We start from the raw sequence: 26,475 nt of genomic DNA, 5'->3' as shown, positions 1-26,475 counted from the left end.
TATTCTGTTTCTTCTCAAACTTTTATCCACTAAATTTAGCATCCATAGATAGATCTTGCTTGCATCATTACTGCAGTGCTTCAGTGGTGAATTTCTATTTGCTGGAGTTGTTTAGTGGTTTAAATAGGTTAAATAATAAAAGCACAGTGGACGCATAATAATGTTAACTATTAGTATTTTATTAATGAATATTAGTAACAGCTACTATTTATTTAGAGTTTACTCTGTATACTGTTCTGCATATCTTATGAATATAACCTTGTTTAATCATCACAACAGCTGTATGAGGAAGGCATAATTGGTATCTAAATTTTACAGAGAAAATAATAAGGCACAGACTGGGTAAGCAAGAAAACCAAGGAGAGTCTTTTAGCCACTAAAATAGAAGATATTTGTTGAGAATTTTCTACACATTCTGGATCTCAGAACAAGAGGGCATTGAGAAAGCCACATCATTTCTGTGGCATTCTTGCCAAAAATGTATGGCCCAAATCTACTCATGAGAAAATGTCAAACTAAAACTGAGGATAGTCTGCAAAATAACTGACCAACGCTCATCAAAAGACCCAAAGAGCCCTTTTTGCAACCCTACCCCTTCGAGGGTTCTATATTTGTTTCTAATCGTGCAAAGTCATTGTAATCAGGAAACCTAAAAGTGGGAGGGATGTCTGCCTTTCAGAGTTTCAAATTAAAAAAATCTTAATGGCATAAATAAGCATGCAATGCTGTTTATAAATTGAAACTAGTAAAACCAGTTTTGAGAAAGAAGAATCTGAAAAGTAGATTATTTAATATAAAAAAGGATGTTGACAATTTGTACCTTGCTTAAGAATGACCATCTTCAGAGGTAAGTGAGTATGTTAACTATAGGAATCTTTTTTTTATTCTTTTTTACTGAAGTATAGTTGCTGTACCATGTTATATAAGTTACAGGTGTACACTATAGTGATTCACAAATTTTAAAGGTTATATATACTCTATTTATAGTTATTATAAAATATTGGCTATATTCCCCATGTTGCCCAATATATCTTTGTAGCTTATTTTATACGTAATAGTTTGTACCTCTCAATTTCCTACCTCTATATTGCCCCTCTCCCTTCCCTCTCCCCACTGGTAACCACTAGTTTGTTCTCTGTATCTGTGAATCTTCTTTTTTGTTAAAGTCACTAGTTTGTTGTATTTTTTAGATTCAATATATGAGTGATAACATACAGTATTTATCTTTTTCTGTCTGACATTTTACTTAGCATAATGCCCTCCAAGTCCATCCATGTTTTTGCAAATGGCAAATTTTCATTTTTTTAATGGCTGAGTAGTATTCCATTGTGTGTATATATTTTATGTATAAAATGTGTATATATTTTATGTATATATATATATATAATATATCTGTACACACACACACACACACACACATATATATACCACGTCTTCTTTATTCATTTACCTGTTGATGGACACTTAGATTGTTTCCATGTTGGCTCTTGTAAATAATGCTGCTATGAACATTGGGGTGCCTGTATCTTTTCAAATAGGTGTTTTTGGGTTTTTTGGCTATATACCCAAGAGTGGAATTGCTGGGTCATATGATAGTTCTATTTTTAGTTTTTTGAGAAGCCTCTATACTGTTTTCCACAGTGGCTGCACCAATTTACATGCCCACCAACAGTGCAAAGGATTGTCTTTCTCCACATCCTCGCCAGCGTTTGTTATTTGTGTTCTTTTTGATGATAGCCATTCTGACAGGCATAAGGTGATACCTCATTGTGGTTTTGATTTCCCTAATGATTAGCAATGTTGGGCATATTTCGTGTGCCTGTTGGCCATCTGCATTTCCTCTCTGGAAAAATATCTATTTGGTTCTTCTGCCCATTTCTTAATTGGGTTGTTTGCTTTTGATGTTGGGTTGTATGAGCTGTTTATATATGTTGGATGTTAATCCCTTATTGGTTATATCATTTGCAAATATTTACTCCCATTCAGTAGGTTGTCTTTTGGTTTTGTTGATGGTTCCCTTTGCTGTTCAAAACCTTTTAAGTTTAATTAGATCCCATTTGTTTATTTTTGCTTTTATTTCCTTTGTTTTAGGAGACAGATCCAAAAAAATACTTCTGTGATTTATGTCAAAGAATGTTCTGCCTATGTTTTCCTCAAGGAGTTTTATGGTATCTTACATTTAGGTCTGTAATCCATTTTGTGTTTATTTTTGTGTATGGTGTTAGGGAGTGTTCTAATTTCATTCTTTTACATGTAGCTGTCCACTTACTGAAGAGACTGTTTTTTCTTCACTGTATATTCTTGCCTCCTTTGTCATATATTAATTGACAGTAAGTGTGTGGGTTTATTTCTGGGCTCTCTATTCTGTTCCATTGATCTATATGTCTGTTTTTGTGCCAGTACCATACTGTTTTGATTACTGTAGTTTTGTAGTATAGTCTGAAGTCAGGATGCATGATACTTTCAATTCTTCTTTCTCAGGGTTGTTTTGGCTTTTTGAGGCCTTTTGTGTGTCCATACAAATTTTAAAATTATTTGTTCTAGTTCTGTGAAAAATGCCATTGGTATTTTGATAGGGATTGTATTGAATCTGTAGATTGCCTTGGGTAGTATTGTCATTTTAACAATATTAATTCTTCTAATCCAAAAACACTGTATATCTTTCCAGCTGTTTGTGTTGTCTTCAATTTCTTTCATCGGCGTCTTATAGTTTTCTGAGTATAGGTCTTTTACCTCCTTACGTAGGTTTATTCTGAGGTATTTTATTCTTTTAGATGCAAACCATAAGAGTAAAATTGTATTTGACTCTTAGTTAAATACAATTTGTGTACCTGTTAGTACCTTTCCCCCACCCTGTCTGTTCTTCACAGTGTCTGCTTTCCAGTTAATCCATAGGAGTGGGAGGCAGCGAGGGGTAAGGGTAGAGGATATCTTCTTTTCATAATTCTGGGTAATAAAAGTAGTTATAATTTTCTGTTTTAGTCTGCATTTAGTGTCCCTTAGTCAAAATGGCTTCATTAATATGCTTGAGTCAAGATTCATTTGCTTAAGTTCATCATTTCCTCCCCTTATCCGTCACCTTTGCAAGGCCGCCAGCTCCTAGTCTCTCTAATTCATTGCTTCTAAGATTTTAGGTTCTTGGGAAGATTGTGATCCTAAATCAGTTGATGCTGTTTTGTACAGAAGTCTGTTTTGTGTCAGTGGACAGTTTTACTTATTGACTGTTATTTAATAATGGGGAAATGAGAGAAGAAAAAAGAGACTGTACTCTCCCAGGGTTAAAAGGCATGATGAAAAGTTGCAGTTCTGGAGCTTTAGAGCCTGTTTGTTTTTTTCCTTTGGTGTTCAGAAAAATCCTTATCTGAAATGTTAGTCATACTGGCGACTTTGTTTCAAAGAGAGACACAGAGAGAAACAATTGATTAAATCAAATAAATCTTAGCCTACAAATGCTGAAATACCATGGGTATGAATTTAAAGCTCATAGAGCAAAGTGATTCAGTTATACCCATACAAGTATCCATTCTGTTTCAAATTGTTTTCCCATTTATTACAGAATATTGAGCTGAGTTCTCTGTGCTATACAGTAGGTCCTGTTGGTTGTCTATTTTAAATATAGTAGCGTGTACATGTCACTTTGCCATATACCTGTAACTAACACATCATCGTTAATCAACTATACTCCAATACAAAATAAAAATTATAAAAAACTAAAGTTGATAGAGCCTACATTCTGCTGAGTTGGTGGGATATTCAGGGCTCCATGTGTTTGCTACCATTCGAGATCTTCAAGACCTTCTGTAACAACAAGGTAGGTCACTGGTCATTGGTCCTCTTGGTGTCATTTAGAGTACCATTATTAAAAAAAAAAAAAAAAGAGTACCATTATTATAGTCTGCATTCCTTTGAGTCTGGAGACTTTCCAGCTCCCAGGTCTTAATGGAAGAGTGTAGCTCTTTGGAAGGTCTAAACACCAGTGTGCTTAGGACAGAGCCTTTCTGGGAGAACCATGTACCGAATACAACTACTTGTTCTAATGTCTTTATCTTCTCTCTCTCCCCCTCCTCTTCCTCCTCTCTCTCTTTCCTCCTCCTCTCTCTCTTTCCTCCTCCTCTCTCTCTTTCCTCCTCCTCCTTCTCTCTCTCTGTCATTTTTCTCCCTTATACTCTTTCACTCCTTTTGTCCCTGGAAATACTCAGCTTCTACTTGAATGCTGAAAATTCCTGTGCCAAGAAAATACTACAGGCCTACTCTCCTGCTTGGTGTAAAAGAGCAGAGAAAAACAAACAAGAAAATCCCCACAAATTTGTCTCTCAAAAATTATCTTGCTGTAGTTTCTTAGAAAGAGAAGGAAAAGGCTGGGATACCCCTGCAATTCTTTTTTTTTTCTTTTTTATTGAAGTATAGTTGATTTAAATGTTGAGTTAGTTTCAGGTGTACAGCAAGGTGATTCAGATATATATATACACACACACACGCACACATATATGTCTATTATTTTTCAGATTCTTTTCCATTATAAGTTATTACCTATAATATAACTATAGTCAATAATATAGTTATTGAAGATATTGAATATGGTTCCCTGTGCTTTACAGTAGGTCCTTGTTCATCTATTTTATTTATAGTAGTGTGTACCTGTTAATCCCAAACTCCTAATTTATCCCTACCCCACACCCCGCTATCCCCTTTAGTAACCATAAGTTTGTTTTCTATGTCTGTGAGTCTGTTTCTCTTTTGTAAATAAGTTCACTTGCATCTATTTTTTTTTTTTTTTTTAGATTCCACATATAAGTGATATATTTGTCCTCTCTGTCTGACTTACTTCACTTAGTATGAGCATCTCCAGGTCCATACACGTTGCTGCAAATGCTATTATTTCATACTTTTTTTATGGCTGAGTAATATTATTGGAGTGCTGAGATTGCTTATACCAGATGAGGGAGGATTGTAGGAAAACTGCTACGTATCTGGCTTGGGCAAGAAATGTTGCCATTTAGTGAGTTAGGTAGCATGACAGAATGACTAAGTTTGAGTGAATATGATGAGAGTTGGGGCATGCTAAATCTATAATGCCTGAGGAACATTTTTATGCTTTGTCCATCACAGAGGTGAGTAGGAAACAGTAGAGGGTAGAGAAAAACTATAAGAACCTAACTGTGTTTATGGTATCTAAGTCCAAAAATGTGGTTTGTATCATCCAAAGACAGCATGAGAACTTCCCTCTGAATTTACCAGGGTAAATGTATTATAATTGCATTTCACCTATAATCTAGTTTTACAATAGATAATGTTAATCTGCTGGTCATTCATTCAACCATTCTTACATTCAGAAAATATTTATTGAATAACTATTACATGCCAGCCACTGTTCTGGGCATTAGGGATAAATCAACAAATGGAACAGATAAAGAAAACCCCTGCTCTCATGAAGTATGTATTCTGGTTGGGATGACAAAATAGATAAGTAAAATATACAGTATATCAGATATGGATAAGTAATGGAGGATAATAAATAGTGCTAAGGTGAGTAGAGATTGCCATTTTAAAGAGACTGTTCATGTAAGGTCTCACTGAAAAGGTTACACTGGAGCAAACAACTAAGGAGCAAATACCTAAAGGCAGGAAGTTTTGTGGACCTAGTAAGGAAGACTGTACCAAGTAGTGGGAATGGTAAGTGCAAAGGCCCTGCGGCATGAGCATGGCTGGTAGGTTTGAAAAACAAGTTGGCCAGTGTGGCTGGAAGGATACAGGTAGAGGGGAGAGGACTAGGGGATAAAGGGAGTTGGCTTAAAATGACATACAGCTTTGTAGGTCCTTGCAAATTCTTTGGCTTTTCTTTTGATTGAGATGGGAAGACACTGGATGTGTTTGAATTAGAGAAGTGACATGATCTGATAGCAGCATTCTGATCACATGTGTAGAGAATAGACTTAAGCTGGGCAAGGGTGAAAGCTGGCCAAGCAGATAGATGCTATTGAAATAATCCAAGCAGGAAATGATTGAGTAATCATAGTAGCAGTGTGGGAGGTGACAAGTGTTTGGATTCCAGATAAATTTTGAGGCTGGAGACAATAGGATTTGCCATTGGATTGGATACTGGATGCAAGAGAAAAAGACATCTGACCTTAACGCTAGAAAGATATAGTTACTGTTACATGAGTTGTGGGAAATGGCAGGAGTAGTGTTTTGGGTCATGGGTGGAGATCAGTATTTATTTTGAACATGTTAAGTTTGATTTAACTATTAGGTATCATATGGTCTGGACATTTAAATCTATGAATACTGGGTGAGACCATCAGTTCAGCTACAAAGGGGAACAGAAATGGACTAAGGCTAGCGGGAGATATGAGGTCAAGAGAAGGATATTTTTAAAAACATACTAGGAATAGAAGTATGTTTGTCTGCTGATTAGAAAAATTTTCTATGTAAAGAAAGTTTGATGGTGTAAGATCTTTGATTTAAGCTATTAGATCTCAGAACCAGACTGTCAATGTGTATTTATAGAGTTTTATGGAAAGAAATTTAGTGGATAAAAAATTGGGATCCAGTCCATTTCTTTCACAAACATACTACTAAAGGGATTAAAACATGTTTATTTAATAACATGAATAATATTTTAATCTGGCACATGATATATGCCAAAGGATTGACTCAGAAAGTCATATAGTAATCAGGGATGGTTTCATGAAGGATATGCATTTGAGAAAGTCCATGAAGTTTGGGTAGGATTTGGATAGACTGGGATGGGGGTAAGAACATAAGACCAGGGGATGTCAGAGCACCAGAAAAGAAATGGCATAATATGAGACATCTTAGAAGGGAAAAAGTTCATATAGGGGACAAGGGGATAATAAGTCAGGAGGGGCATGTTTTTTCTAGAGTTTTTGGAGTATATAATGTAATGACCTTCAGGAAAGGAAGGTGTCGCAAGTGACTCACATATTTCTGGCTTGGGCCAGATTTTTTCTGAAACAAGTTAAAAATGTATTATGGGACTTAAGGATTAAATAGAATTTTATTTTAATATCAAATTTATGGCCAGATATATGGCATGCTAATTTTTCAAATTATCTATAAGAGATTTTCAAATATTGCTAACTTCTCCCAAAAGTTAGTAAGTCCTAGAGAATTTATGAACTCCAGAGGCAAGGGTGTATAAAATAAGACAGCCAGGGTTAATTTTTGACCTCAAAAGGATTTTTAGAAATAAGAAGAGTTACATGGAAAGCGAGTTCATGTATGACATTTATTATTTTGGGAGGGAAACATTCTTTGCGGCTAAAGGAAGAGATTAATTACAAAAAAACCCTCCAGACACTAAGTTAGGAGGATGACTCGTCTCTTTCATATTGCCATCACTGTTATTCTACCTACATGATCGTTAATTGCAAGTCTGACACATGCAGGTACAGAGGAAGTTCAACCTGTCAGGCACACAAACCAATGTGCTCAAAGGAAAATCAGTGGAAGGAATGAGTGGAGATGCAAAGGAGAAAACGTGGCTGAGATCTATAATGTAATGCAGGTCTCATTCCTCATCTTTTAAAATTGTAGTTCAATTGCCACATTTAAAATCAGTTAGGAATTTCATAAGCCCTAGCTAGTTATCTTCAATTGGTAGAAAGATTGTGTCCTCTCTTGGTAAGAAGTAGAAACTGTAGAATTGTCAAATACAAAATGTCTACAGGAGGCAGACAGGGAATATCAACCAAGAAGTCAGGTGGGAGCAGGTCTGAAGGAGAAACTGCTACCCCACTACAGTTGATTGTTGCCAAGTAGGAACCAGGTCAGTGCTGTCAGTTTCATTTTAACATGAAAGCAAGAAATCTGAACTTTGAAATGGGAACTATCCCAATTAAAGAAGAAATAGCACATAAAAAATCACTGTGTGAGGAAGGCAAAACGTCTCTGGGCCACACTCAGTCTTCCAGTAGTTGGCTCGTTGTCATAGTCACTACTGATAGAGGAAATGCGCGTGTGGTCACCATCTTATCCTGACCTATACCTGGATAAGGGCTCCTAAAGCTTCCCATATGTTCTTGCCAAAAACTCAATTCTCAAGATGAATTTAAGGATTTGTTCACTTCCCATCTTTTGTTTGCTTTTCATTTAATTTGTTTTCATATTGGCTCTACACGTGATAATGAATATTTTACTAAAAAATTATAACACAGTGTTGCCAAAGAAAGAATAGATGGTAAAACAAAAAAGTTGTAAAAGATTTTAATAGCACATCTTCATGCTTCATGTAACATTGAAGTTTACCAAGGTAGCAAAAATATTTCTAATTTTGAAAACATAGTTAAATTATTCTTATTTTTTATTTGTTGTATCAATTTGAAAGCATGTTGAAGCACAACTTAGCCATCTCTCCAGGTGCCTAAATTAAGAAACTACATCTACAGTTCCATCATTCCTTCTCCTTTCATGCTTCATTATTTTCATTTTGACAAATTTATTTCATTCATTATCTCAAATTTTGATGTGCATATGAATCACCTGGGGATTTTGTTAAAGTGCAGATTCTGATTCAGTAGGTCTGGAGTCAGGCTTGAGAGTCTGTTTTTCCACAAGCTCTTAGACGGAACTGATGTAGAAGGTCCAAGGACCACCCTTTGCCCAGAAAGATCACAGACAGTTGTTACAATCTCTGGCGCAAGGATCAGGTGGGCATCTCTTACTACTCAGAGTTTTGTTTAATTTTACTCTTCGTTAGTTTCCTTTCCCATTCTTCTCATAAGCTACTCCAATCTTGAGCTACATTTACATTTCACTAGCTCCCCTAAAACAACCTTAAATCTCAGCATCTGACTTCCTCTCTCCCAGAAAGAGCAGAAATTTTTAGAAGTCTAGGGTGAAAGTACCTTCCTCCAGATAAGACCTTCATGTGCTTTTGCCTTCCACCTAGTGGTACTTACAGGCCACTTTAATATTGGAAACATAAAATTTGAGACTTGAGTTTTCCTACATAACTTAAGCAATTGAAAGAGAGAAGTGATTCCCCTTCTAGTTCACCTTGCCCCATAGCACTTTGGTGTTCCAGCTTATTGGGAGGATCTCATGTCAGTCTCTTCACCATTTGCAGACTCTGGGCTTTTATTTCAGTCTTCATCACTCTACAAGGCTGTTGAAAGGAAAGTTGACATTTTTCTGAATCAGCAAATGCTCTCAGCACAAAAGCAGCTTACAGGTTTCTACGTCACTTCAGTGTGGGACTGGTAATACTTCGCTGTATTATCAGCTCTGTGATGCATCTTAACCTTCTTCTAAACGTATTTTGACCAACTCAGTTTTCTTCAACAGGAGGACTTGTCCAAATAAGCCGGCTTGCCATTTTTGAAAATAAGCAATCTGTAAATACTTTTAAAAGTATCTGTTTCCCCCCACTACATTATACACTTTTTAAGCACAGGAACCAGGAAACCTGATTTGAATCCTTTGTATCACACTATATTTCTAGCATCAGCACATAGTAGGTTCTCAAACTGGTTGCTGAATGAAGGCAGCCTGCCCCACTGAGCAAAGCCAGGAGGTCATCACTAGCCATTAAGGCAGGCAAGCAGGAAAGAGATGATTCCAAGATGGACTTCTTGGACACCTAAAGCAAATTGATGGGCTGCAAGGTATGACCTTGTTTCTGGTGCCAGATAGTTCAAATTTTTTCAGGATGCATTTGAGAATGGAATGACACACACAAAATGACTAGAAAGAAACTATATTTTTCTCTTCAGAAGGAGCCTTTACTTGTGGAAAATCTCTCTAGCAGTTTCTGTTTGAGTCTTTTACTATCTATTATTAAAAATAGCCACCATTTCCTGCCAACAATGGCAAAGAAATCAATAAAAGACCATGATTATCTTGGAGTGTGGTTTATTAGATTGATACAATTACTTTTTTTCTTTGAAGAGCTCAAATTTTGAATTTGTGATTGGTATGTCTTTGGTCTTATGAGATGGATGATGATAATAAAATGTGTGAAAAATTAAACTTCTCTAGTGTCAAATATAAATGATTTAAGAGTTAAGCTGGAGACTGGCTAATTGATTCATTTCTGCAGTTTAACCCTTTGTAAAACAGACATGTGATGGTTATTGCAGTATTGTATGGCTGTCGAGTTTCAAAAGCTGGAGATCCCTGCAGTGAAGGCCATTAGAAAATGTGAAGTTATTATTACAGGCAGATTTGTGGACCATCCGCCAATAGCAGACACTGATTTTTTTTTTAAATATTAGTACTAAGTTAAATGGGGGAAGACTTGGGAAGCCTCAGGCAGAATTGTATAAAATCCTTTCCACCCTCTGCTTGCTCATCAATAATTAACCTAGCCAATCTAGAACTTCCTTGGAAATAAATTCTCCAAATGGCTCCTGAAATGGTGAACAAAAAAATTCGTACCCTGTGATTTGCGGCACGACATTTGGCGTTAAATGCAAATAAAACATGATAAATTGATAATGATGAAGACAACTTTTAAAATTAAATTAGCCTAGAAAATCATGAGAAAGTTTTATTACTTATTGTTTTTAAATTTATTTTATTCATTTATTTTTGGCTGCGTTGGGTCTTTGTTGCTGCGCATGGCTTTCTCTAGTTGTGGTGAGTGGGAGCTACTCTTCGTTGCGGTGTGCAGACTTATCATTGCGGTGGCTTCTCTTGTTGCGGAGCACAGGCTCTAGGTGCGCAGGCTTCAGTAGCTGTGGCATGCGGGCTCAGTAGTTGTGGATCGCGGACTCTAGAGCGCAGGCTCAGTAGTTGTGGCGCACGGGCTTAGTTGCTCCACGGCATGTGGGATCTTCCCAGACCAGGGCTCGAACTCATGTCCCCTGCATAGGCAAGCGGATTCTTAAACACTCTGCCACCAGGTTAGCCCTATTACTTCTTTCTGATATATTTTTCCCCCCTCTCTGTCTACATGGGATATTTCTTAAACAATTAAAGTACTATATGCCATTTTTCAATTATTATTGTAATTTTTGATTAGCATGTTAAAATACATGTACCTCTAATATACTTAATGTATTAGCCAAGTTCTGAAAGTGGCCACAAGACGTACCACCTCATATAGACTCTTTAGCAGTGACTGTCTTTTCCAGTTAGAAATGGAAGGTATTTTAATATAAGTGAAGAAAGCAGTAGTTATAAGATTCAGGTTGAGTTAGGTTTGAATCCTCTCTTGTTATTTATTGGTTAAGTGACCTTAAGAAATTTAAATAACTTTCTTGAATCTCTGTTTTCTCATTTATAAAATGGACAAAACAGTAGTTAAATGACAAGACTGTCAGAAGGATTAACTGAGGCAAAAATAGATAAAATACTGAAGAGACTACCTTAGTAATATACTAAATATATTATTTATGGGTTAAAAATTGTACCTTTACAGAAGAGGATTCTTTTATCTCAGTGAAAGCATTTCCTTACTCCCCCCTTGTAGATGTCCTCTGCAAAATAACCTAATGTGTTTTTTGCATTATTCGTTTTTAACCTGAAGACTCCTCGCTAAGTAATGCATTTAATGTCTGTTGGTTTGAGCACTGTGTGCACTTGATACTGATAGGAGTGCAAGAGAAACAAAAACACTTTTGATTCATTCTAAGAGCTCAGTTCTGAAACAGTTAATCAATAAAGCAAGAACATAAGAAAATAAATGTCAAATGGATAATAAGATTTTCAAATAACAATGGAGAACAATAGCAGCTTCAGAATAGGAAAAGGTCTTATTATGGTAAATGGGCCTTGAGCTTGGCCTCGAGAAATGCATAGATGGATAGAGGTGAGGGGACAATTTTGCCAGATTAAGAAAGAACAAAAGCTGGAGAAGAGGTGAGCATGGCATTTTCAGGGGTCAGTGAGGCACCCAGGTTTACCCATCCTGCTATTTCAAAAGAAAAATGGAACCAGGATCACTGATGTGGAATGGGTAAGGAGGGGATGTATTTTATTAATGTTAGTTTCTCCTGTATAGAATTACCTCTTGCTATCTTGGATTAGTTAAGATAATGCTGACTACTTTAACCAAAACACCAAAAAAACAAATATACTATGGTTCAAATATAATACAAATATTGTCCCCCTCACTTACAAAACTGTCCAAGGAAAGTGGTGTTAGTAGGGGAATGCAGAATTCCACACATGGTCATCCAGGGAACCCTCCTGATGGAACCTACCCAATGACTGTCATCTTCAATCCATGGACCCACTAGAGTGGACATGTCTCCATCCCCACCAACCACAGGAGGGTGAACACCAGAATTCCTTTGGGCTAGGCCTGGAAGGAGCACATTTTCATTAGGTGCAGCTGGGTCACAAGGCCACATAAAACTGCGAGAGAAATTGGCAACTGTGGCTTAGCTACTTGCCCAAAAGGGGAGAAAACCGATGTTGGTGAAGAGTTTGCATCCTTCATCCTAATTTGAGATGTAAAAAAATCCATAAATGTACTGTACCCATTATTTTTTTTTCGTAAGTATGTCTTTTCCATGTATCTAAAATGCCCCTTAGTTTTAGTTTACCAGATTTTGGTGAATATTTCAAATTCATATTCTTCAGTAAGAGGCTCCAATCTTTCTAGATTCCCCCTTCAAACATCTAGATTGAAGTGATTGATATTGCTTTTTCTTTAATTTGCTGTACCTTTCTTAACTCTATTACACATTTTGCAAAATGCAGGGGCCAGAATTGTACACCATATTCCAAATGCATACACCACCATTTTGAACAGAGTAAATCTGTGTCTTTTTAACCTTTTTCTTCCAAATTCATTTCTGATGATGGCAACTATGTTGCAGATGCCTTTGGCTGCAGCTTCAAAGAAAAGTCTACACTGATTCCCAAGTGCCTCTTTCTTGTTTTCAGTCTTGTAATTCTGACATTAAAATCCACCATCCTTTCAAAGCAGTAGTTCTCAACTCAAGGTGTATATTACAATCATCTGGGGAGCTTTCAAAAATACGAATGCCACCCCCTTCCTCAAGATTCTGATTTAATTTGCCTGAGATGAGGCCTAGCTATTGACCTTTCCCAAAATGTCTATGTAAGATCCTCTCAGGGTTGTGAACCATTGTTGTATGAGTAATTTGTAATTTTTTACAATTACTCTTTACATATCCCTATTGAAATTTATCTCTTCTTTTTCTGCTTGCATACAGACAAGAGCAAAACTTTCCAAAGTTTTCTCCCATTAGTTTGGAATGAGCACATGGGAAAATTATGGGGCTCTCTGCAAACCATAATAAACCTTGCACTTTAGCATACGTGATAATAATGACTGAAACACAGAGGTCAGATGTCCTTTGTCCTTCAGCTCCTTCACGTGTGTATGCATGTGATATCTTACTGCATACATATGTGTGTATATATATATATTTTTAGAGATAGTAGTGTTCTATTTAGAAGTTTTAGACAGTTTAGCAATATGCAGAGGTCATGTTTCACAAGGTTTCACCAGAGGTACATCACTCAAGTTTTACAAATGTATCCAAATCAATAATGACAAATTCCCTTAATTTAATCATGTAATAAAAAATAATCAACTTCCTTATTTTTTGTTATACTTAATCTAGACGTTATAACTGGAAAAATAATGAACCTTAGCTTGTTTACTAAACAGATTCACCTATTTATGTATCATATTCCACTAATTGCAAGGTATTTCTATATACAAATACAAAGGAAATGATGAAATTCTTTACCACTACACATGGATTTGGAAAAAAATTATACAATAAAAAAATAGTATTATATTATACAGTATAAATTATTGTATAATAATATAATAAAATTATACAATAATTTTATACAGTAATTATATAATAGCTATTGTATAGTGCCTATATTTTTAATGTTTATCAGCTTGGATATAAAGCTTTGCATCTCTTTCTGTGCCACCCCTCACCTTTCAAAGAATCCATGTACAAATGCCTTAGTAATGTGGACTTTCCTGTAATTTACATGTGAGAGACAAAGCTAGTACAGTGAGAACATTTCCATTTCCCCTTTCCACAGAATAAGTGGCATCGGGTCCCCTCCTTCCCTTACACGTTTCTCTACTTTTGTCTTCCGGTGGATGCTCCTCAACCAACCCAAATTGCTGTCTCTTTATTCTGCAGAGCAATTCACATAAGCCCTATCTTCTCTTCCAAAATGTCTGAACTCCAGTCTATCATCCGGCTAGGTAAAACTAAGTATCCTCTAGTTGATGTGATCCTGAATCCTTTAAAAGTTAATGTGAATATTAATAGGTCTTCCTGGATATATATTAAAGGCACAGTTATAAAATGCATAGTTTATGTATCATATTAACTTCATAAAATCCTAAAAATATTTTTGAACCTCTCACCCCAAGTGTTTCATCTAGGAGTCTGCACATCTGTCATCTAGCCACTGTCTTGAGTGGGACCTTGAGGGTCCTCCTCTCCCACCAGTTTCTCAAATTGGTCTTCCTCAGAAAAATTCTCATGAATAAGTTTTCCATTTTTTTCATATAACTTTATATTTGGACAGCATTACGTAGTTCAAAAATCTTCCCATATATTTTATTGTTTTGGCCTTTCACAACACAAGCATGTAAGTATTTGGTATAACTGGGCTCTTTCCCATTGATAGTTTAGAAGGGTGGTATTTGAAAATTTTGAACAAATAGCTCAAGTCCAGCTGGACAGTAAATGGGAAAAAAGTCACTCGAATTCAAAGTGTGAAAAGGGAACTTTGAGAGATTATACATAACCGTAGTGTATAAAAACCGGATGAGCAGCTAAGTACTTTAAATAACATCCCCAAAACGTAGTGACTTAAGATAATAATTATTATAATAACTGTTATCATTTTGTCTTATGATGCTTGGGTTGATTGGGCAGTTTTGCTGGTTTCAGCTGGTTCACTGAGGTGACTGTAGCTGGCAGGGTGATCCAGGGGACTCGTTAGACCTCAGATGAGATCGCTGGAGGCTGCGACAGCTGGGCTCCTCTCTTCATGGAGTATGGGCTATTCTGAGCACAGAGATCTCCTGGTATGAAGAGGGCCAGATTGGAAGGCTAACCTGGGAAGTTACATGCCACTCCCACCACATTCTTTTGGTAAAAATAAGGCAGGGGTTCATTTCCAGTCACAGGGGGAGGAAACAGACCCTATCTCTGATGGGAAGTGTGGCAGTCCCACTGTAAAGGGCTGTGAATACATGGACGTGTGATTCATTGAGGACCAGTATGGCAACAATCTATCACAGCTGTCCTACTGTGCATCCCAGTTTACAAGCACATTCACATCTTTTTCTCATATTTCATTATCACAAGAACCTTGAGAGGTAATATACAATCTTATCTATTTTCACAATAGAGAAAGGAACCTCAAGTTCTGGAAAAGTCAATGACTTACTAACCCCAAAGTAGGTGTAAGATGGCAAAGCAAGGATTTAAAGTAACACATTGCGATTCTAAAAATCATGAAGTAAAGACAGGCACACTCATCCAGGTTTTCCAAAGAGTAGGCTCTGAATTCTAAGAGCCTATTTATAAAATGGGTGAATAAATAATGCTGAATAATCTGTTATAACCTCATGACTTATTAATAATTTTCAGTTTACAAAGTAATACTGTAAAGTGACATAGAAACTAATTTTATTCTTAATATTTTACACATGTCTATAGGAACATATTTTTTTCAGTAACATTTATTTTTAATTTTTTAATTTTTATTGGAGAATAGTTGATTTACAATGTTGTGTTAGTTTCTGCTGTACAGCAAAGTGAATCAGTTATACGTACACATATAGCCACTCTTTTTTAGATTTTTTTCCCATGTAGGTCCTCACAGAATATTGAGTAGAGTTCCCTGTGCTATACAGTAAGTCCTTATCAGTTATCTATTTTATATATAGTAGTGTATATATGTCAATCCCAATCTCCCAATTTACCCCCCCCCCTTTTCCCCCTGGTAACCATAAGTTTGTTTCCTACATCTGTGACTCTATTTCTGTTTTGTAAATAAGTTCATTTGTACCTTTTTCTTTAGATTCCACATAGAAACAATATCATATGATATTTGTCTGACTTACCTCACTTAGTATGATCATCTCTGAGTCCATCCATGTTGCTGCAAATGGCATTATTTCATTCTTTTTTATGGCTGAGTAATATTCCATTGTGTATATGTACCACATTTTCTTTATCCATTCCTCTGTCGATGGACATTTAGGTTGCTTCCATATCTTGGCTATTGTAAATAGTGCTGCTATGAACACTGGGGTGCACATATCCTTTTGGATTATGGTTTTATCCAGATATATGCCCAGGAGTGGGATTGTTGGATCATATGGTAGTTCTATTGTAGTTTATTAAGGAACCTCCATACTGTTCTCTATGGTGGTTTTACTAATTTACATTCCCATGAACAGTGTAGGAGGGTTCCCTTTTCTCCACACCTATATGAACATATTTTAATACAAGCAACTTTCTCTTTTATTTTAAATTACAGATTTAGTTTGGGAAAAAGTATAAAGGGAAGGAAACTGCCTGATATTCCAGATGTCAGAATTCAAAAATATATTTATCAAACTTTTCTCTAAAAGACTTTTCATGTTTTTTTTCCTCTCAAAATTGAGCAGCCAGTTCATAATCAACTGTACTCTCACTTGAATTTTCTTCACTCTAGCTGCAAATCTCATTTTAAAGCAGAACTCACAAAAATGACTGAGAGGAGCAATTGAGAAACAGCTGAACCACAGCAAAAATGAGGTTGGACCTTAAGCCACTGCAGGTGCCTCCTCCACTAAATTAACAATCCTCTCTTGCCTTCTGTTAGAGAGGGAACATTAAAAAAAGATATGTGTCTATATAAGAATATTGTCATGTTCACTATACTTATACAAACATGAATATATACATCCACACATACACTAGGAATGCATGGACTTTTAAATACAGAAAGTATAAGAATTGTTTGAGTTTTAGCACTCATCACGTCATATGAATTCACTGTTAGGATATATACTGCATCATTTTCTTCAGCTTCTTCAGAGGCATTTGTTACAAAAAGATGTTCACATTTTGATTCCCTAGCTGAACGGGTTGTGTTATTTTTGCTGTTAAAAAAAATGATTAGTAATAATTACTAGTGCTGTTTCACCATTACAAAAAACCTACAAATTCATTTCGGAAAATTTGGAAAATATAGAAAATTCTAAAGAAAAAGGAAGATTACCTATGGTCTTGCCATTAAATATATATGGATTTTGTTCATTGTCTTGTTTCCTCTTTTAGTTTGTCTATGCATTTTAGTGGTTTCATTTTTTTGCACATTTGAGTATATAACTTTATGGAAATTCACCGCATTTATACTTTGAGAAATTTTCCCAATGTTATAATGAACTCTTTAAAAGCATTATTTTAAATAAATATTTTCATAAAATACTATCATCTAGTTGTACCAGATTTTACTTCTGTGTTTGAGGAGTAATGACTGTTTTACATTATTGCTGTTGTAAATAATAGTGCAGTGAACTTTTTTTCACAAAATCATTTTTGTAACTCAAATGATCTCTTCAGGACTGGTTTCCGAAAGGGTATCACAGGTTATGAATCTTTTTAAGGCTCTTGATAAGTACAGCAAAATTATTTTCTAGAAAGGTTGAATCTGTTTTTACTCTTGAATTTAGCTTACAAAACACTCACTAGCATTATTATAAAGGTCTTAATAGGGACATAATAGGCATTTAATAAATAATTAAGTATTCACATTATGCCTGCTGGAGTTTAATAAACATATGCTATTATTTTAATTAAATAGGCTACATTAAATTATATGAAGTTTATTTAATTGTAGGTTTTTAAAAACTAGTGAGACTACACATTTTTCTATATTTGATGAAGACTATTCTAACTTCAATTCTTGCAGTCCTTAATTTATTCAAGTATTGCACATATGACCACATATGAGGTGGTCTGTTTGATTTTATCCCCGTTGAATGGTATCTGTAAGGACTTGGGTAGACGGGGCCACCCCATTCCAAGGAATCATGACCTAGTTATGTTTAATTGTTAACTAACACATTTAGATTGGTTCTAATCTACCGAAATAGAAACTACCTGGGAAAGTAAGACAAGAATTAAAAGAAAAAAGATCTGGTTTTCTGGAGTTGAGAAATCATGTTAGAAAGACATAACAGTATATGAGTGGAGGTTTTCAGAAATTGGTTCATTTCATGACCTACCTATCAAGCTGAGTGAATGGGAGCTGAACTATCAGCTTGTTAAGTTAAATTGAAATTCAAATAAATGATCATTAACTATATAATGAATCATTAACTATATAATGAAATCTAAAGCAATAAAGATTTTGAATCTAGTACCATTAGTTAATTTGCAGAATGAAAGTAATTATGATAGTTTTCTGAGTAAACAAAGAGAAACTCCATAAAGTTATCCTAGCCTTTAACTTCTCATCCTCATCCCCTTAGAATTCTGAGAATTCATACAAAAGGAATGCACCTGGACTCTGCTCTAGCATTTCTCTTTAAGTCAGAAACACCTCCCCAGTACAAGCAACTAAGCCCAAATAAAGGATCAAAAAAAGAAATGTTACTTCAAACTCAATAGTTATAAAGGTCCCAAAGGCAAAATCCTTTAAAAACAAGAGTCAACAAGCAATAAGTTTCCCAGTGTCGCCATCACATCTCTTGTTTTCACAGTTCATTTACTCTTCCCACCACACGTTCCATTTTCGTCTTTTCTGATGATGTTTGCTCCTGGGAGACAGGAGGGAAGGAGAAAGTAAATGCACATATTTGCACCATGGGTTATAACATTCCCATTTTACGAATTACTGCTTTTTGTTTGTTAAGCCTATCAACATTACTTTGCATATTGACTATCACTTTTTATTTCTAACTACTTGACAAGCTCCTTTCCATGTACAATGGCAGAGAATATAGAGTTAACAATGTATTTTCTCAGTTTTGATATTATTCTGAGGCTAGAGTTTGAAAGGGTATTTATCTTACCAGTTTTTTAAGCTTGTGGTTTGTGAATCTGAGTACATCAATATATTTTATTCTCACAAAACTTGAGCATATTATTAGAAAATAGCCAGCATGTGAATCATCTCCTTCCTCACCTTCATCTCGAGTGTTACTTATTCCGAGGGTAGCCTGAGCCATGAAGCAGTTACTCATTTTGTTAGAGAAGGCATTATGATTCAGAATTGTGTACCTAATTATCTACTTTTTTGAAGCAAACTCCTTTCCGGGAGGTATGACAGCAGTGTATTTGCCCCCATAATGTGGTCACTGGACTGTCAGGTTGCCTCAGCTTGATTTGTTTGTATGAAGTGTGAGCATTCTCTTCTTTATTTAAATGAATAACTCTTTGCAGTTTTGACTTTAGAAGTCACATCTCAGCATCTTACAAGAGAATCAAAGTTTTTCTAGGAACTCAGCCAGTAATAATAGTTCATCTGCCGACTAGCCATCTTTCAAAACAGTAAATTTAGTACAAACTGTTAAAACTGTGCCATTATTTAGTTTTGATACAAGTGTAATGCACAATAACAAGCTATTATAATGATTACTACAAAACCTTGGAAACTTACTTTCTGAGCAACTCATTCATTTGTTTGATTTATTTTTTCGTTCCCAGTTGTTAGCTTTTGATTTTCTTTAATTTGAACAATTGGGACATTAAGTCCACCTCGTTAGGAAAGGTGGGTAGCAAAATTGGGGCTGCAGATCCAGGGCTGAACTAAAACACTCCCTTCTAAAGAATGCAGTAGCAAGAAAAGAGTATATGTTGGTGGGTGGGTCTGAAAGAGTGGGTATTAATTATACCTCTGCCGCTAGCCAGCTGTGTGACTACACAAATTAATTTTTCTTTCTGGGCCCACAGTTGTACAAAAAAGGGTTGAACACACGTCTTAAAAGTTCACACTATTGTAACATTTTAATATTCGACAATCTGGATCTTACTACAGTATCCTATCCGCAATTTCTCCAAATCTTTACTTTTGCGTAGTCCCTTTAGGGAACAGCACAGCGGTAAGCATTCAAAAACCTTACCTTCTTACTTATACTGTATCTAAGATTCTAAAATAGCTGTTCTGGCAAAATTGTAAAAGAAAACGGCCAGTTTTATCTCCTTTGGGGAAATTTGTCCCAAAGGTATCAGGCTTCTCTGTTAATCTCCAGTAACCTGAAAACATTCCTAGAATCTTTAAAAATTTTCCCTTAAAAAAAAAAGAAAAAAAAACTACAAATCCCATGAGTCAAAGATGGAATGGAAACAGACACCTCCCCTCAAACCCCCTTCCGGTCCCCTTGAATGTAGTCCGCTAAAACTCGGGTTGAGGCACCCTGAAATATGCCTGAAAGAAACGTCGGCTGTTTCATTCTGCTTTTTAGCTGTGCTCTCGCTGGGCTCCTTTAAGTCGGTGCTGAGAGTGAGGAAGGATACAGAGCGACGCCGAGCTGGATGGGTGAGGGCGTAGGCATCACCTGTTCCAAGAAGGGCATGCGCACTGCGAGGGCGCCGGCGAGGAGGCGGGGCACGGTGGGAGGGGCAGACGGCACCCGGCTGGCACCGCTCAGATCTGCTTTTCCCCGGCTTGGGGCGCTGAGGCGGCGTCGGGAGTTGTCTTCTGCAAAGGTTGCCTGGCGTTGTCCAACATGGAGGAGGCACTGGTCTCGGTCATCACCTGCAAGAGGGACTAATCTCCGCCTGGTGTTCAGGGACTTCGCCGCTTGCACGCCCTGCGGCGGACCCCGTCTCCGGTTGCTCCTCCGGCCACGGGCTTCCCGGCGGGGAGGCAGCACAAGGAGGGAGCGCGGTGGCCCTGAGTTTCCCTAAGCCATGGGCAACGAGGCGAGCTTGGAAGGGGAAGGGCTCCCCGAAGGGCTGGCGGCGGCGGCAGCAGCGGCGGCCGGAGGAGGGGCTGGCGGGGCGGGGAGCCCCTTGCACACCGTGACTCCGGCCGGCATGGAGGCGGATCTGAGCCAGCTGAGCGAAGAGGAGAGGAGACAGATCGCTGCTGTCATGTCAAGGGCGCAGGGGCTGCCCAAGGGAAGCATTCCTCCGGCCTCTGCGGAGCCTCCTTCTATGCACAGGCACGCACAGCATGATGTATATGTCCGGGCATATATGTACAGCTTCCCGTGCACATATGTGCCAGCACGGCAGTACATATATGTCGCCTCCGTTCATTTTATTCTCCCTAATGGGGTGGTGGTAAAGAGAACATAAGCTTTCTGTTGGGCAGGATAAAAATGATGCATTATAGAGTTTCTGGTGGGATAGTCAAGGGTTGCATTCTTGGAACTGTGATTTTAGGTTGTGATTTCTGGCCTTTTGGAACCTTTTCTGTCTAGGGTGGCGTGGAGAGACGCCCTCCGGTGTTTTACTAATCTGGAAGTCTTCCATTAATACAAAACGGACGTGTCAGGAAATGGAGAGAGCTGGGTGTTTACCTGTTTCTGTTTAAACCTCCTCAGTCATTTCGGGGTCTTTTTCTCTGTAAATGATGTCTAAATATTTCTGTAACAATACCTTTAATTCCCCTGGAGGTGATTTGTCTTTTCTTCCCACCCTACCCCCCAGAGGAGAACAGGAGCTGTTTAGGTAGAAGGTATAGAATAAATACACCTTTTATATTCAGTGAGAAACCCTAAAATATGTGTGGCATTAAACAGATGGTTTGGTCACAACAGTGCAGGTGCTGTACGTGTATTTATGAATTAGCATATGCTATTTTTTAAACCACCGCTCTTTTGTATGGAAAAGCGTCTTACAGTTTACGGAAGAACATGTGAGTTTGTGTTACCTTCAAATTAGTTTTCAGTACATACTTTTAAAGACAAAACAAATGGCAACTTGGACAGGCAGTTAAGAGCTAATCTATAATATTAACGTATTCATTTCCCCCTCTAGCTCTCTGTGTTCCTCCATCCCAATAAATTAGTTGTTTTCTAATTAGGGTACTAAGAGGGTATAATCACTGTGCCTGCCCTGCTTTTATTATTGTAAACAAACCCTTTAACTTTGCACCCTCATAGCGTGTTCAGAGACAGAACATTCCTCTGTCCGTGGTCCTGAAACCACTCCTGCTTTATGATAACCTAACAGTTTTCATTAGAGATACTGGAAATAAGAAAGATCTGGATATAGGTGTAGGCTCTTATCCTGTACTTAATAAAATAAAAACGCTTAGGAGCTATAATATAAGTATATACATATAATTTTGTCAGGTAACTAATACAGGAGAAATGTAAAATGTTTTGTGGATAGTGGCAATATTTTTCACATAAAATCTTAAATGCGTAAACTATATCAGTTAAAAACCCTATTTTCTTGAAGGGGAACCAACACTACTAGTAGAAACTAGCTTTTTTATATTGAATATATTTTTCTGTGTTTTTAAACTAGTAATATACTGGGCTATTTCTTTGGTATAAAGCCTTTCTTATCTGTTCCCTTAAGAGTACAGTTTATGATATGTACTATTTTCTCTACTGTTTAAAACCTGACTTAGAAAAAATTTTGAATGTTCATATACTAGATTTTTCTAGAGTAATAATGAGGTACAATACTTTTATTAACCTTTTAGAAATGTATGCCGACTCTTCTGCAATTTTTCCTAAGAGGCACAAGCAACAGGTTTAGCATGCTGGTTACAAATACCAAGAAGAGTGTGAGCTTTGATTTCTAAATTTCTTACTTGTATTCAGAGGGTGGCTAAAAAATATTATTTCAGCCTATGAAAGTATGTTCCTCCGGCCACGGAGGTGTTTTGTGCAGTATTTGTATCAGATAGCATACTTTTAAAGCTCTCTGTTGATGTTTTTGTTACAGTAGAATTCTTATCAGTAGGTAGTCTGCGGCCTAAACAGTTATTGATGAAAGCTTCATTGAAATGTGTAAACGTGTCTGATTTTGGCAACCTGCTTATATTTTACTGAAAGATTTTTATAAATGTCTTTAATTTTGGAAAGTTATTATCCCCCTATGTGATAACCAAATAAACACATATTAATTTAAGTATATATAAGAAAGTATATCCAAATCATTTCAAGTTTTAGGAGATTATGTGGTGCGAATTAGACAGGGTGGGCTTTGACTTTTATTTATTTATTTTTTTAAAGAAATAAGGGTTGAGAGCCCAGAGACCTTATTAATTTTAACTGACTCATAGCGAATTATATATGCTTTTCAGCCATATGTGCCTCAGTTTCCTTGCCTCTAAATAAGGCAATAATACTTATCTTACCCATCTTGTAGAGCCATAGTAAGGATTAATTAAAAGTTGACAGGAACATTTTTGCTTGGATTTTAATTTGAAGGAACCCTATACATATAAAGAGTAGTAATATCAATATCAGCAGTGAATGGCACTGGCAATGATGGCTGCAGACAAGTTGTATGTTGAATTATTCACTGTTATGAGTTATTTTGATATATCTATACTCTTTTACATATGGAGAAGTCAGTGCAATGTACTGGAAATCCTGCCTCCCCTTCCTGCCCACCAGGAGTTAGGATACCAGATTTCTGTGACTAACTAGTTTTATAACCTTGAATTAATTTCTTAGCCTGTTTAGGTCTTAGTATTCTCTGCAATATACAAATGAATGGACATTCCTAAAGTGGCTTATATTTCCATTATAAAATTTTATGACATAACACTGTCAAGTGTCATTGCTTGTTGTGTTACATTTTAAAATATTTTAGTATTCCAACTGCTTTTATATTCTTAGTCTTGAATGCATGTTTATCTCATTTGCTGCTAAAACATTTTTTTCCTGTTAACCTGTGAAAGAAAAATTCTAATCTGAGGATGACAATAGTAAGATGAAAAGGGAAGTTGTATAAGAGTTGAGTAGTTAGAAGCTAGAAGTTAGAGCTTACAAATGAAATGCTTCTGGATTTTCGATTCATTGTCAATCCAGGGAAATGCAATTTTATTACGTCTTCTACTCATTGTATTTACACCTACAGATGTGTCATAGGAGAAGAGCTTTACTGAAAAACACTTCTAATTAGTAGAATATTTAGTAACAATTCTGACTGAATCAGTTATTTTCTTTAGCATTCCTTAAGACCTCCACTGCTGGGTAGACACCTCCTCAACTGTTTTTCTTCCTAGAGCAGCAAGCCAAAATGGATATGGAATGTTTCCATTTATATCTCACAAGACCTGTAGAAGAATTTAAAGTGAAAAGGATTCAAGAGACATTAATCTAGAGGGAAACAAAAGCCTGATATGTTCATTCATTTGTTCACTCACTGTTATTCATTCATTCATTGATTCATCAAACATTAATACGCATCTACTAGTTACCAGGTTTGGTTCTAGTGATGAAAAGATGAGTGAAACATATCTCTCCCTAGGAATTCGTAGTCTAGTACACAAGACACATTGTTGCATTTTGGTCATTCTTCTTTTTAACACAACTGTCATACCAAACAAATTCATCAAAAGACATAGTTAGCTAAGACATCTTTATATTTTTGTTTGGTATTAAGTCTGTATCTTCTCTTAATGATTGTCTTTCTATTTTTCACTCCCAGATCTCCATGTTTGACATTTATTTATATAATTATAGCAACTAAAACTAAGTTTAAATTGTAGTCTTTATAGCTGTATGGGTATTTTCTCACAGGGGGATTCTATAATATAATACAACTTAATATTCCTAGGAAGTACATGCAGTTATAATTTCTAATGCAAGCAGCTTCCTTTATCTTTTGGTGTTTATTGTTATCACAAATATTTGGTATTCACAAAATTTATTTGTTTTGTACATATGTTGGATTAAGTGAAATAATATCACAAAAACAGTGATTAAGTTTAATAGTATTTTCAAGAGAGCACAGTTTAGTTAAGAATAGATTTTTTGGGTACTCGTTTAAATATAGATTTCTTTAATAAAATGCCTAAACACTTATAGGATAGTCCCTAAGCATCTGCCCCTCAAGGGAATGGTAAACTTTATGAATTGAATATGGAACATTTCTAGAATAATGTGATTATCTAAACAGTGGAACTTTTTGAAAATAATCTATTTGGGGTTGTTTACTATGGTTCTTTTGCCTTCATATGGAAGGGAGCACGTAATGAGGCCTATAAGGAAACATTCAAAATTATTTTCCCCAATGGAAATATATAGCAGTGTGTTTTAAAAGATACTTAGAACTGTTGGAATCAATTAGGATAAAAATTTTAGTTCCTTATTTAAGTACAGGCTTCAGAGACATGGTAGTATCTAAAGTTTTCGTAACCTTTTTTCCTGGAGGAAATTGCCAGAACTAAGAATTCTGTTTATTCATCTTTTATTAGAAAATCATTTTGAGGCATACATTGCCATTTATAGATTATTTTCTTTCTGACCCTTTGCTATTTAGAAGTAATACTTCTGTGTTTCTTCCTACTGTGCCTTACATCTTGATCTGTACTCAAATTTCTGTATCATTAGGGGAGGTTTAAAAACTTAATTCATAATAAGTACCAGATGACCTGAAATGAAAAACTTATAGTCTGGTCCATTAGCAGGTAAATTTTATTAAAACAAATTAAAACCTATAGAAATTTATTGTGATCATCTCATATTTTAAGTGCTACTGAATCACTCTGTTTATCTCTTTTTCTTTTAATTAAAAAGAAATCTTTTCCAAAATTAATGTTACATATATCAAACAAAATACTTATAATTTGATTTATCCCATAATTCTAATGCAGCATGTTCTTATTAGTTGCAATTTTATCAGTAAAGAATAGCTTGTTTAAAATTTAACGTACTTGATAAAAGTGTATATGAGAAACAAGTATTTTAATTATTGAGCCATAGTCATTTAAAATTGATGTTTCCAAAACTATTTTAAAAAAATCCATCTTGTGTATTTGTATGAGTTAAAAGAAAACTTGCAAATTAATTACTTGTTGCATTTTTAAGTCATTGTCAATAATAATGTCTAATTAACAATGGTAATAGTAAGTGGTGTAGAAAACATTAAGTAAAGAGATCAATATGTTTTTTCTTCTTCTGAGGAAAGTAGCAGTACTTTTCAAAAGTGGGGTCACAACCAGATTGTTGCTATTTGTACATCAGGCTATGTCTCAAGATGCTTTAAGCATCATATTGTTACATTGAGAGATCTCAGATTAAGAATGCTATTGGAAAAATAATTGAATGAAATAACACTGTCCTTCCACAAGAAAGAATTGTTTCTCAGAATTTTCTAATTAAAGTAGGAATTCTTCTATAAAGTTTAATAAGGACAATATTTGATGGATATTACCTTTTTTGACAGATATTCTGTCAAAAATTGAATAGATGATCAGCTTTTTCAGAGTCCCTGAAAACCTCCTTTACCAGATCCCGTGATGTCATGTTGTATGTCTCATGTAGCTAATGTAAATTCTAATATTAAGTAAAAAAAACCCCAAAAAACAGTTACAGCAATCTCATTTAAAAATGAATATTTTCACTTCTTGGTGTGC

At 35.9% G+C, this 26,475-nt stretch overlaps 1 protein-coding gene across 1 annotated transcript in view; it reads left to right on the top strand.

Moving 5' to 3' along the window:
* Positions 1-13,830: 13,830 nt before the first annotated feature.
* PCLO (piccolo presynaptic cytomatrix protein) overlaps positions 13,831-26,475 on the top strand; it is a 369,605-nt gene continuing 356,960 nt past the window's right edge. Inside the window, exon 1 of the mRNA XM_082472536.1 lies at positions 13,831-21,088. Coding sequence (XP_082328662.1) covers positions 20,835-21,088 — 254 coding nt within the window. The 5' untranslated portion in view covers positions 13,831-20,834. The remainder of the gene's footprint in view (positions 21,089-26,475) is intronic.

The sequence above is a fragment of the Balaenoptera physalus genome (genome assembly GCF_965194825.1).
Source record: "Balaenoptera physalus genome assembly, chromosome: 8".
Lineage (NCBI taxonomy): Eukaryota > Metazoa > Chordata > Mammalia > Artiodactyla > Balaenopteridae > Balaenoptera > Balaenoptera physalus.
This window is presented reverse-complemented; position numbering and strand designations above follow the sequence as displayed.